Source organism: Brachyhypopomus gauderio, chromosome 3, assembly GCF_052324685.1.
Source record: "Brachyhypopomus gauderio isolate BG-103 chromosome 3, BGAUD_0.2, whole genome shotgun sequence".
Lineage (NCBI taxonomy): Eukaryota > Metazoa > Chordata > Actinopteri > Gymnotiformes > Hypopomidae > Brachyhypopomus > Brachyhypopomus gauderio.
The window spans coordinates 27,808,112-27,820,748 of NC_135213.1; the positions used below are offsets into that span (position 1 = coordinate 27,808,112).

At 42.7% G+C, this 12,637-nt stretch overlaps 1 protein-coding gene across 2 annotated transcripts in view; it reads left to right on the plus strand.

Annotated features, from left to right (window-relative positions):
* kcnh4b (potassium voltage-gated channel, subfamily H (eag-related), member 4b) overlaps positions 1 to 11,282 on the plus strand; it is a 48,288-nt gene extending 37,006 nt beyond the window's left edge. For both annotated transcript variants that reach the window (XM_077000861.1, XM_077000862.1), the window contains 5 exons: positions 1,943 to 2,352; positions 2,667 to 2,755; positions 3,403 to 3,479; positions 4,696 to 5,014; positions 5,400 to 11,282. In XM_077000861.1, the coding sequence (XP_076856976.1) occupies positions 1,943 to 2,352; positions 2,667 to 2,755; positions 3,403 to 3,479; positions 4,696 to 5,014; positions 5,400 to 6,187 (1,683 nt within the window). In that variant the 3' untranslated portion in view covers positions 6,188 to 11,282. The remainder of the gene's footprint in view (positions 1 to 1,942; positions 2,353 to 2,666; positions 2,756 to 3,402; positions 3,480 to 4,695; positions 5,015 to 5,399) is intronic.
* Positions 11,283 to 12,637: the final 1,355 nt, after the last annotated feature.

The following is a 12,637-nucleotide window of genomic DNA, read 5'->3' on the forward strand; positions in this document are numbered from 1 at the left end:
AGGCCCAAGAATTGATACTTGGGGAACGCCACAAGTGATTTTTTGATGTGTGGAGGAAGAAGTTCCTAATGCAACATAGTAATACGATCTAAACCAGCCTAAGACTAAGCCATTAAAGCCTACCCAGCTCAGAACAGGGGTCCAGTTCACATGTAGAGGATTTTAGTGAAGAAATCACATCAAATAGTGTTACCATGTCAACTTTTTGGAAATAAGACATATTACAGTTAGGCTGAGTAACTGATATCAGGGTTGATAGTCTATTAGTGCTTGTTGCTATGTCCTTATATTAGTAATCTTGTCCCTAAAAATTTTGCAAAATCACATTTTTCAACTGAAACAAGTTCAGGGAAGACACGGGAGGTGGGGTTTACTAGCTGATCTATACTTCTGAACAGGGCAGCTGAGTTATTATTGGATTAATTGATTAAGGTAGAGAAGTAATTTTTCCTTGCTGATTTCATTTCACTGTTAATTTTGTAAAATTGATTTATAAATATCAAAATGTACTTCCAATTTTGGAAGTACAACATCTCTCAGCCTGTTTGCAATCTTGCCTAAATTTTACAATAGATGGAGTGTTTCTCCAGGGCATCTTAATTCTACAAGAAATCATTTTAGTTATCTTTGGTGCCACAACATCAATACAGTTCCTAACTCTGTGTGTGAGTGTTTCAACTAACTCATTCCATTTTCTGAGAGAGGAGGGAGGGACTGTATCATGTCTGTGAAGGCCACGGCACTTCCAGCAACGAGATAATGCTTGGTTATTTTGTTCTAATAAATAATGTTATATTGACAAATACACCAAAATGCAACAGATTGCAACATCAGGAATATCAGTATTATTAACATATATGCGTTTAGAAATGATCAAATCTAAAGTGTGGCTGTGCCTATGAGTTGGACCTGATATGACGTGATTGGATTTTTGGATATATCCATGTGAATATTAAAATCCCCAGTAATTGAAACATAAACAAAATCAATTAAAATCCTAGAAAGCATTTCTGCATTACTTAAAACGCAGTATTCTCCACTGAGGATGCTCGTGCTTGGAGGACTTGACCACTATTTGTCAAGGTGACCTATTTCATGGGACGCTGTGCCCCATATTCATCCTAGGGTTGTAGTGGCAGGTCTTCCGCCGATGGTGGAGCACCGCACTCTGTGAAGGTGTCCCATGGATACTCCTCTCCCTCTGGGCACTCCTCGCCCTCAAGATATGGGTCGACCATTTTTACGTTTTTTTTTTCTCTAGCTGCTAGGGTTGATTACCTCACTTCAGCAGTGAACAGCAGTGTGATGTCATCAGTGACCTTCTTTATTTAGTACAGCTCAGTACACAATGTTTAAAGTTTACAGCACTACAGACCAAAACAACAGATCAGCACAAGCCAGTACAGCACAATACATCCCAGTACACCACAGTACAAGCCAATACATCCCAATACAAATTAGCACATCCCGGTACAACACAGTACAACCCAATGCATACCAATACAAATGAGCACATTCTGGCACAAACCAGTACAGCTTATAGCGTATTACATCCTAGTACATCCCTGTACAGTTTACACCATATTACATACTAGTATGACCCAGTACAGCTTACATTGTATTACATCCTAGTATCACCCAGTACCGCTTACACTGTATTAGTACATCCCAGTACAACCCAACACACACCAACAGACCCTTATTCATCACTGTTAGGAAATCATGCTGACACACATGACACACACACACAAACGTTGACAGACAAGTTTAAGTAAAAGTCCTGGAGGCTTTATGACATTGCATCATTAGTTTTCATGTCAAAGTATATTGTAGATTGCTTTTAATTTAGCAAGATGATTTGGCAATTTCATATTTGAAGAAATTTACGATTAAAATGAGATTAGATTAAGATCTCATTATTCCCGTTTTCCTTCAATTGCAGAACAGTAACGTTGACTCGAAGGCATTGTCAGACAAGCATTCCTCCATTACAAAAACAGGAGGTGATCCAGACGACAGCGATCACGTCTCACCCACGTGGAGGTCACGCCGGACCCTGCCCCTGCCTACACTGAACAGCCCTGTACGAAGGACCTCTCTGGGGAACCTGCTGGGTGATGAACTTCGACAGTTCAATGCCTTGCGCCGCTGTCGCTCCCCTGTTAGAGGGAGCTACAACAACTCTTCGCCCAAAGAGCGTCCGAAATCAGACAACCAGCCAGTCGCCACAACTTCCAGTCCTTCGAACAGTGACCGGCGTGGCCAGATGCAGGCAGCAGGTGCAGCCCACAAACCCACCAAACTCCTCATCCCCACCCTGAGCTGCTCTGGACCCCCAGACCTCAGCCCGCGGTACAAACCCGCACTACTGACACTAGCAGCATTTCTATGTGTCCTGATATACTGTCTTATACTTGACTATAAACAGGTCAGCTCAGCCAGCCCTCACTATAAGGACATGGAAGCCTACATTATAAATTTCTCTCCAAAATGTATTTGGATGTCATGACAGATGCACATGTTATGCACACTGATGGTAAAGGTGTTATTTAGATGAAAAGATTTTACAGTTTATTTACAAGCAGGACATTTTGGACAGATGTTTTTATCAGCCGTGTGTGAACGATTAATTGTGTGTGTTACTGTCTGCATGTGGTTTATAAAAGGGTGGTTGATGGGATTGAAGATGATGGACGTATGTTCCACTTCAGTGCTGAGACCAGTGCACCTACTGCCACTGCACTGGGTTCAAGAGGTAAGACAATAAGTGGCGACCACAGAACCTCTCAGAGTGGTGACATCAGAGCGATGGCAATGACGTCTCAGATCAGTGGCTTCTGATCTCACAACTGGAGACTTCAGTGAGATGTTTAAGAATAGGGTTTTCTCAGACCAGGTTCGTGGACAAAGGTCACATAATGATTCTGGTATTCCGGTAAAAGTCCCAGTGTTCAGTGTTACAGTGGGTCAGTGTTCAGTGGGATAGTGCTCAGTGTGATGTGCTCAATTGTTACAGTGTTCAGTGGGACCATGTTCAGTGTTACAGTGTTCAGTGGGACAGTGCTCAGTGTTACAGTGGTAGTACTCAGTAGGACAGCATTACTATGTTGTGTTACAGTGTTAAGTGGGACAGTTCAATATTACATTGTTAGTGTTCAGTGGGACAGTGTTCGGTGGGACAGTGCTCAGTGTTACAGTGTTCAGTGCTACAGTGTTTAGTGGGACAATGTTCAGTGTTACAGTGTTCAGTGGCACACTGCACTGGTAACAATGGTAGCTGAGGATAAGAGAAGCAGTCTGAGACTAGGACAGAGGGGTGGCCAGAGACAGCCAGAGTGACAGACAGTGAGACAGAAAGAGAGACAGACAGTGAGACAGAAATATTGGTTTTCTTTCATGTAGATTCCATGCAGGTGAATACCAGCCTTTTCCAGGAGACAGAGGAGATGAGACACACTATCAACCAACTGAACAAAAAGGTACCCACACAAACATACAAATATCCAAGCATGCACGCACACACGCACACACGCACACACACACACACACACACACACACACACACACACACTGTTCAAGAACATTTTATGTCAAAAGTTGATTTATTTATTCATTTTATTCTGATTTGTTTTATGTACTTGGTAAATGCAGCTACTCATTATTAATTAGAATAGAACTGAAGTGTGAAGTGTGTCAGCAGTGTGAAGTGCACACAGATGGACCCAGCGGCCTTCTCCTGTAGGGGGCCTTCTCAAACACACACACATATCCAAGTATGCACACACACACACACACACACACACACACACACACACACACACACACACACACACACACACACACACACACACACACACACACACACACAGGTAGAGTAAGAGAGGCCCTGCATTAATTAAGACGCAGGGGGTGCTTCTGCACTGCAGATAAAACTGAGGAAGTGCTGACTTCATAATCTGCCAAAAACTACCCCCCCCCTTCTCTCTCTCTCTCCCCTCCCCACCCCTTTCCTCTTCCCTCCTCTCCCTCCTCCTGTTCCCCCTGCCCACTTCCCATCTTCCTCTGCTTCTCATATGCATGTGCCCCTGCCCCACTCTCTTGGGCTTGGGTTCTGAAATAGAAGCAGGTCTTGTATTTGCACACATGGCACAAAGAAACACTGCAGACTCTGCTGCTCTGTGGTAAGGGTTTTGGGTCAGGGTTATGAATAAGAGTTCTGGCTAATGGTTCTGCATATGGGATCTTATTAAGGGTTCTGGGTATGGGATCTCATTAAGGGCTCTGGGTGCTGGATCTCATTCAGGGCTCTGGGTACGGGATCTCATTAAGGGTTCTGGTATGGGATCTCCTTAAGGGCTCTGGGTATGGGATCTCATTAAGGGCTCTGGGTATAGGATCTGATTCTGCGTAGGAATAATGGGCAAGGCTTCTAAATAAGTGTTTTAGAAATAGGCTCAAGGAAATAGGCTTGTGGCCCAATGATTAGATCATTAGTTAATTAGTTAATGAACACCCAGTGAGCTCCTCTCAGGCTCCTTGTGCATAATGATGATGAGGATTACCAAACAGACCAAACACTTTTTAGCAAACACAGTTGTTGACACTGTCTAGCAACATGGTTATATTCTGATCATGGTCTACCAGCCTTTCTAACCCGTTTAACCCATACTGAGGTGTCTTTTGCCCCATACCCAGATGGGGAGTCTGAACCAGGAAGTATGTCAGCTGACTAAGGACCTTCACCACATGATGCACCTGCTGCAGGTGCAGGTGGCATCGCAGCACTGCACCACCTCTCTCCCCACCTACTCTTACGGTGTGCACATGCTGTCCAACCACACCGGCAGCACGCCACTGGCCTACAGCATTGGCGCCAGCTCGCACCTGCAGCCTGAGGCACATGGCTTTCACCAGCAGGGGGAGCCCTGCCACACGGGCCATGGGCACCCCAGCCAGGCTAAACACACGCTCACCGAGAACATCATCCAACAGGGGTCAAGCATGTGGAACCAGAGTAAGGGCCATCGTATGAAAGTTTCTAACTCAGCCAGAGTCATTACATCGCTGTCTGGATTCATTGTACACATGTGTACACAAAGCCAAGCTTGTATTTGTAGTTATAGGTTAATGAGTCCAGAGTTTGGTCAGTTATTATGAAGGATGAAATGTACTGCTAATAATCTAGTTTTCCCCTCACTTTGTTATAAACACCTTATCTTGTACTCGGTGAACAGCTCATTAGAAAGACATTGCATGCTCACCCAGCCTGCTCACTGTTAATGTATTATACCATGCTGGTACTTTTCTGAACACTGTTTAACACCCCATTGTGTGTTTACTAAGCTCTGGTGTTTAACACCCCACCATGTGCTTACTAAGCCCTGGTGTTCCTGTTGCAGGTACAGGAAGGACAGCAGTGTGTGAGCTGACAGGTGAATCACAGCTTCATCAGCTCTGCCCTCACCCTCCTGCTCTGACCAGCACTGAGACTGCTCCCTACAAGTGGAGCTCCATCAGCTCATCCACCTCCTCCTACTGCAGTCACCATGAACACTCACACCCCACCTCCATCCTCCTCAGGACCAGCCCAGATCCTGAGGGCGTAGCGGGACAGGACAGCCCAGCAGGGCTCGTCACGGCACCTCCGCCCCTCGGTCTTTCTGCTGTAGACAGGCGCTTCACCACCATCTGCCACTCACAGCCTGCACTGTGTGTGCTGCCCCCCCCTAACCCAGACCACTTGCAGGGGCTTTCCAGCGCACCTACATCCACACACTCACTGGTGATGGCCACCCGCCCGTTCCCCACCCTCCGCCCGCCCGCCGAACCCGCCCCAGCCCATTCCGCTCCGTCTCTGACTGAACTGAACCTGGGCTCGGCCGTCGCCTGTGCCGACAGCCATGTTCCAGACACCTCCGGCCTCCTTGACGAATACGGTGAGGCCCGTGTGCGGCTATCGGAGCGCTCCCCTCCCCCCCACCGCCTGGGCTCTGGAGCCGTGGACCTTCCTCTGGGCGACCTGAGCAGGGGGGAGCACACGAGCCGTGAGTGTCTGCTAGCGGAGCAGGGCTCCACAGAGAGCCACGACAGCGACACGTCAGGCTCCCAATCCAGGAGGTCGAGCACAGAGACACAATCTCAGACCCAGACTTCAGAAACATCCTGGTGCCTGAACCTAATGCACTGATTGCACTGAAACACTGACTCCACAAAGGACAGTTACACTCAGACATGGTTTGCAGTGATTGTTTTGCGATTTTACAGTTGGTCACACTTCAGGATCATGCATGGTCCTATCCCTACAACTGTAAATGTTAAACTATGCAATATGCATGTCAGCTGAGCTTTATTACCTACTGACTTAATATCAAGTTTACCACAAAATATCCAGCCACTGATATTTCATATTTGCTGTAGTGAACTTAAAGCAAATGATATATAACCAGGGTGTTAATGAACCCTTTGGGCATTTTGTAAAGAGGATTGCTAACCCAACAATCCATTGTAGCATTCGACTGTAGCATTCACTAGTTGCTCCAGACCAGAGACGCCACTAATCTACATGTTTCTTGTAGGTAACAAAATATATGTATGAATCTCTTACCTTCCAACATGGTAAAGTTTACTGCCTGTTTTTCCTAAGGAAAAGACACATAACCGAGAGATAACATTACATGAGCTTGATGAGGATATCTGAATGTGCTTTACAGATACTACATGTACTGTGTGACTACTGTCTTAAATAGACCATTTCCATGAAAAGATACATTTGCTTTGTTAAAACTGAGCTCCCAAACATTCAATATTTCACATATATCTTCCTTTGGTCACGTACCAGTTCATGTAAAACTTTGTTTGGTCCTTAGCTCAAAAGTAAAGCACATGCAAAAGTTTTTATATGCAGTCTAACACCTCCCCCAGCATTCAGTTAGTGTCTGTTACACCTCCCAAAGTGTTCAGTTACTGTGTCTCTTAGATTCCACTTTATTGTCATTGCACATTTTCACAAGTACATGGCAACAAAAAACAGTACACCTCCCTCAGCGTTGAGTTAGTGTCTGTTACACCTCCCCCAGCTTTCAGTTAGTGCCTGTTACATCTCCCCCAGCGTTGAGTTAGTGTCTGTTACATCTCCCCCAGTGTTCAGTTAGTGTCTGTTACATCTCCCCCAGCGTTGAGTTAGTGTCTGTTACACCTCCCCCGGTGTTCAGTTAGTGTCTGTTACACCTCCCCCGGTGTTCAGTTAGTGTCTGTTACACCTCCCCCGGTGTTCAGTTAGTGTCTGTTACAGCTCCCTCAGCTTTCAGTAAGTGTCTGTTACACCTCCCCCAGCGTTCAGTTACCAAAAAACTAATTCAAGTTACAATATTTACAAGTACAGGTCACCTGAGCAAAATGAAAGATGATTTACAGACTTGAAAGCCATCATTCATTTCTTTCCAATTCATAAATATTCATGCAAAACAACTTGCATTGCCATTTCATATTGTAAGGTGTTTCATAGGAAATTACAAAACTAGGAATTCTGCTAATGAACTCAAGGTGTGTTCAGCTGACAGACTGCATGTGGGAATGAGAACATGATGACTTACTGCAGGAGGCTGAACTCTGAGTGAACCTGAGCATCACACCGTACCAAAGGGCGGCTGTGTGAAGCAGTAGGGACGACTACGGTGGAAAAGCTCCTGGCACAAATAACAGCAAAAAATAAAATGTCGAGTACATGCACACTGGCTTCTTTTCTCCATGGTGTTTATTAAACACTGAACATGACAGAGGATCTCAACTAACCCTCTGAACTGCTACTGTCCAAACCTGCACAAATGACAATTTCTTAGCATCCAAAAGATGGGCATTCTCTGAATGTTTACCAATTCAAAAATGTTTTACATGTTGAACTGGGGACAAATGTTCATTTTTGTTAAATGTTTTCAAATCTGGAATGCAAAGCTCAAGGCTGCTGTAACAAAAACATACATATACTCATACTCATATACAGTTGTGATCAAATTTATTCAACCCCCAATGCTGCGAAGGGTTTTATGGAATTCAGTGCACATTTGTAATTGTGTTCATAATGAAATCTTACAAGGACTTGTTAAAGAACTAAATGCAACTAAGATAGCATCAATTTTTTTTGTCATAAAGTATTAAATGGCCTTTTTGTGATTTCTTCATTGACACAATTATTCAACCCCTTTACGACTACCACTCCTAAGAACAGAGGTTCATTCCAGTGTTTTCCATCAGGTTTTGAAAACATCTGTGGATGTCAACGAGCAGCAATCAAGCATGATAAGCACCAATTAGGCAGATTTAAAAGGACTGTGATACTCAGCTCCTTCTAGACATCTACTGGTGTGTTTCCAAGCATGGTGAAGGCAAGAGAATGGTCCCAGAAGACAAGAGAAGAGGTTATTGCTCTTCACAAGAATGGCAATGGATATAAAAAGATTGCGAAGTTGTTAAATATTCCAAGAGACACTATCGGAAGTATCATTCGCAAGTTCAAGTTAAAGGGCACAGTGGAAACGTTACCTGGTCGTGGCAGAAAGAAGATCCTGACCGCGACTGCTGTGCGCTACCTGAAGCGTAATGTGGAGAAAAATCCCCGTGTGACTGCTAAGGAACTGAAAAAAGACCTGTCAGATGTGGGCACTGAAGTTTCAGCTCAGACAATAAGGCGCGCACTGCATAACGAAGACCTCCATGCCAGAACGCCCAGACGCACCCCCTTGCTGACTCCAAAGAACAAGAAAAGTCGACTGCAGTATGCCAAAAGTCATGTGGACAAGCCACAAAGGTTTTGGAACAGGTTTTGGAAACTAAATTAGAACTGTTTGGGACAATGGACCAGCGCTATGTTTGGAGAAGGAAGAACCAGGCTTATGAACAAAAGAACACCTTGCCTACTGTGAAGCATGGCGGGGGGTCAATTATGCTTTGGGGCTGTTTTGCTTCTAATGGTACAGGAAAGCTTCAACGTGTGCAGGGTACCATGAATTCCCTTCAGTACCAGGAGATCTTGGAGGAAAATGTGATGGAGTCAGTCACAAACCTGCGGCTTGGGAGACGTTGGACCTTCCAACAGAACAATGATCCGAAGCACACATCCAAGTCCACTAGAGCATGGTTGAACATGAAAGGCTGGAACATTCTAGAGTGGCCATCGCAATCACCAGACTTAAATCCAATTGAGAACCTCTGGTGGGACCTAAAGAAGGCAGTTGCAGTGCGCAAGCCTAAGAATGTGACTGAACTGGAGGCTTTTGCCCATGAAGAATGGGCTAAGATACCCATAGGTCGCTGCAAGACACTTGTGTCAAGCTATGCTTCACGCTTGAAAGCTGTCATAACTGGAAAAGGATGTTGTACTAAGTACTAAAAAATAATGTCACTAGGGGGTTGAATAAAACTGATAATGATGTGAGCACAGTAAAGACATTTGTGGTTATTCCATCATAAATATTATGTTATGTTTGTCTAATTTATAAGTGCCTCTTTGATATAATTGTAAATAAGATGACTGAAATGATCAAAATCAATGTCAAACTGGCCAAAACACTTTATTTCAGTGGGGGTTGAATAAATTTGATCACAACTGTACATACTCATACATACATATACTCATATAAATATAATCTGCATGAGTGATATTATACTGCATATATTGCCTTTAAAAAAGATATGCACTGTACATAAGAATAAAAAGTATAGATCACTTCAACACAAAGCTTTAATACTATCATACATGGAGGAATGGTGTGAGGCCTCTGTCAATGGCAGTGGAAATGTTTCATGCGATAGTCACAGCCAGCTCTGTAAATCAGGAAAAAGCTGTCAAACCCACTAATATTAATCACTGAAAAAATCTGAGAGAATGTGATAGTGGTCCAGTATTTAAACTTCACCTAAAATATTTTTTAAATGAAAAATTAAAAAATGTAACATAAACAAACACCCCCCCCCCCACCCCCCTTGGCTTGGCTTCTGTCCTGAATCATTATCCAGTGGTCCACAGTAGAAGAGACTGTTGTCCATACTCCATACAAGCCAAAGTCACTGCATGCATGTAGAATGTGAACCTTGCAGTAAGACTCTTTCCTATCATAGCTCCCTTTAAAGCCTTCTGTGCAGCATTCTCCCAGAGTACTTCAGAGCTCTGCTCCTAAAAAGCCTGGCTCAGGGCAGAGTGTACATCATTCACAGCTTATACTGATCCACACTGGTGTACTTTACACGCATGAATCATTAAACAGGAGTGATTGGTGGAGAAGGATGTCAGGAGTCAATGAGAGGACCGCCAAAATGGAGTGTTGAATATGAAAACTCTTATGTAATCTGTTCTGTTAACCAGTAATCCCTAACCCACCCCCTACACACATACACACAGATTCACACTATTTTAAAGCATTTTTCCCATATCAACCTTTGTGTTAATATATTAAAGGAAAATGGATCCTAAATGGGATTAACTGAGTTAGTTAGGAAGTACAGAGGCTGAGTTAAATGATCAGTGTTAAATGAACCAGGACCAGTTATTCAGTGCTGCTTCATGAGTAAAAGAAGGTTTGCATTAGTGTTATGAAGTTACACCAATATTTTTCTTCTTATCAGATATTGAATGCATCACTGACAATAACAAGATAATTCCCTTAATCTTTAAACAAATTTTCCTCATTTGTTCAATAAGAAAGTCCAGTGAGAAAATGTTTTCAAAGCTAATTCTGATGTAATTTTTGTGCAGTACTAACAGGTATGTATTCATAGACATGACTTTGTAACTTGCTGTCATCGTCAGTGAATCATCCGACATCTTGCTTGAGATTCATAACCCTACCTATCCCTACACCTAACCCTACCCCTACCCCTACCCTCTAAACCTAACCCAACCGCTACCCATAACCCTACCTCTTACCCTATCCCATTTTCTGAACTAGGACTGCACTGAACCATGTAGTAATTTCTCTTTTGCCTGTTGAAGCAGACTGACTTGTTATTTGCTTGATGATAACATTGATAGATGATCCCTTATAACTGTAATACTGTTTGCATATTACCTTCACACAAACACTGGTATTGTATATTCTGAAAGAATAATGACCTTTATCACTATTCGCATATCAGTCATATACAGTTAGATGCATATTTTGGTTTGCATGATTTTCCTTCTCTGCTCTTTTTCTTGAGTTTGAGCATGCACTCTGAATAATACTACAATCAGATTTGTTACAATAAAACCTGTACTATGTCCCTGAATAAATGTACACTACTTTACCAAGTCATGGTGTATTCAAGACCAAAGATCCGAATGTATGTGTACAATTTGAGGAGTAGTAAGTGTGTGTGTGCAGAGGTGTTAGAATAATGAATGTGTGTGTGTGTGTGTGTGTGTGTGTGTGTGTGTGTGTGTGTGTGTGTGTGTGTGTGTGTGTGTGTGTGTGTGTGTGTGTGTGTGTGTGTGTGTGTGTGTAGTAAATCCATAGGTAAAACTAGTTAAATGCACAGACCTAGTTACTCAATTTTCAAGGATTTTAGGAGACATTTCGCTGCACATATAAAACCAAGTTTGCCAACTAGCTAGTGAACGTTACACAGCTAGGAGTAACTTAGCCTCACCAGCCTAGATTGCCATGCTAATCTAATGTCTGAGTGGTAAGCACAAACAACAGGATACAGTGTTAGACTTCCTTCTGATGAGATTAAATACTTTTGCATGTTTTGACCATAGACTGTATGTATAAACAATCGTGTTTACACGTGCTGCACAGATATCCGACAAAGTCTACAATGCCTAATGATGAGATAACAACACTTGACCATATCAGAGAAAACAGTGAAGTGTCTGTTAAAGTAGCAGAAAACACACTGACCTTTAAGAGACATGAATGAGAAGAAAAACACACTGACCTCTAAGAGAGATGGATGGGGAAAAGGTTCAATTTATTCTACATTAAATTAAAATGTGATCCAAGACAAAATTTTAGATTTAAAAAATACATCTCTAATAAGGAACTGTTATTTAAATATTTCCTATGTAAGTATCCAGTCAGGTCTGTGCGGTTTTTGCTTCCAAACATTCCTAGAACACTAATATTCTTGGTCACACCATTGTCACTAACAGAGCCCTTGTCCAACTACACTGTTCAATATTTTAGATTCCTTGTGATACAACTTCTCATTTTTGAGAGACACAAGTTACATCACTGAAAGTGAAGATAGAAAGATTAAAATGGAGACATAAGATGTGAAACACACACAGGTGGTTTTAACAGCATTTTTAGAATTGTCTGTATTGAACACTTCTCTCATAGGAACTGTTCTGAATGTGAGAATGCTTTAGAACCAAAGTGTTTCATATTAATGTCATAAGAAAATATTTTATGACTATGCATGAACTTGTGGTATACTTTACATGCAGACCATGTGGACTTCAGGATGTTGCTAAGACAAAACAAAAACTTAAGATTCAGATCAGAATCATTTAAAGATTTAAAGGTCAGATAACTGAATACAAACATGCCCTTTCTAAGGGCTCCGTACAAGAGCTAATCCACAACTACTGATTGATATCCAAAAAAGATGGTGGACTACTGACTCGCAAGAAGTTCTCAAGCCATTATCTACTAAGCCTGTC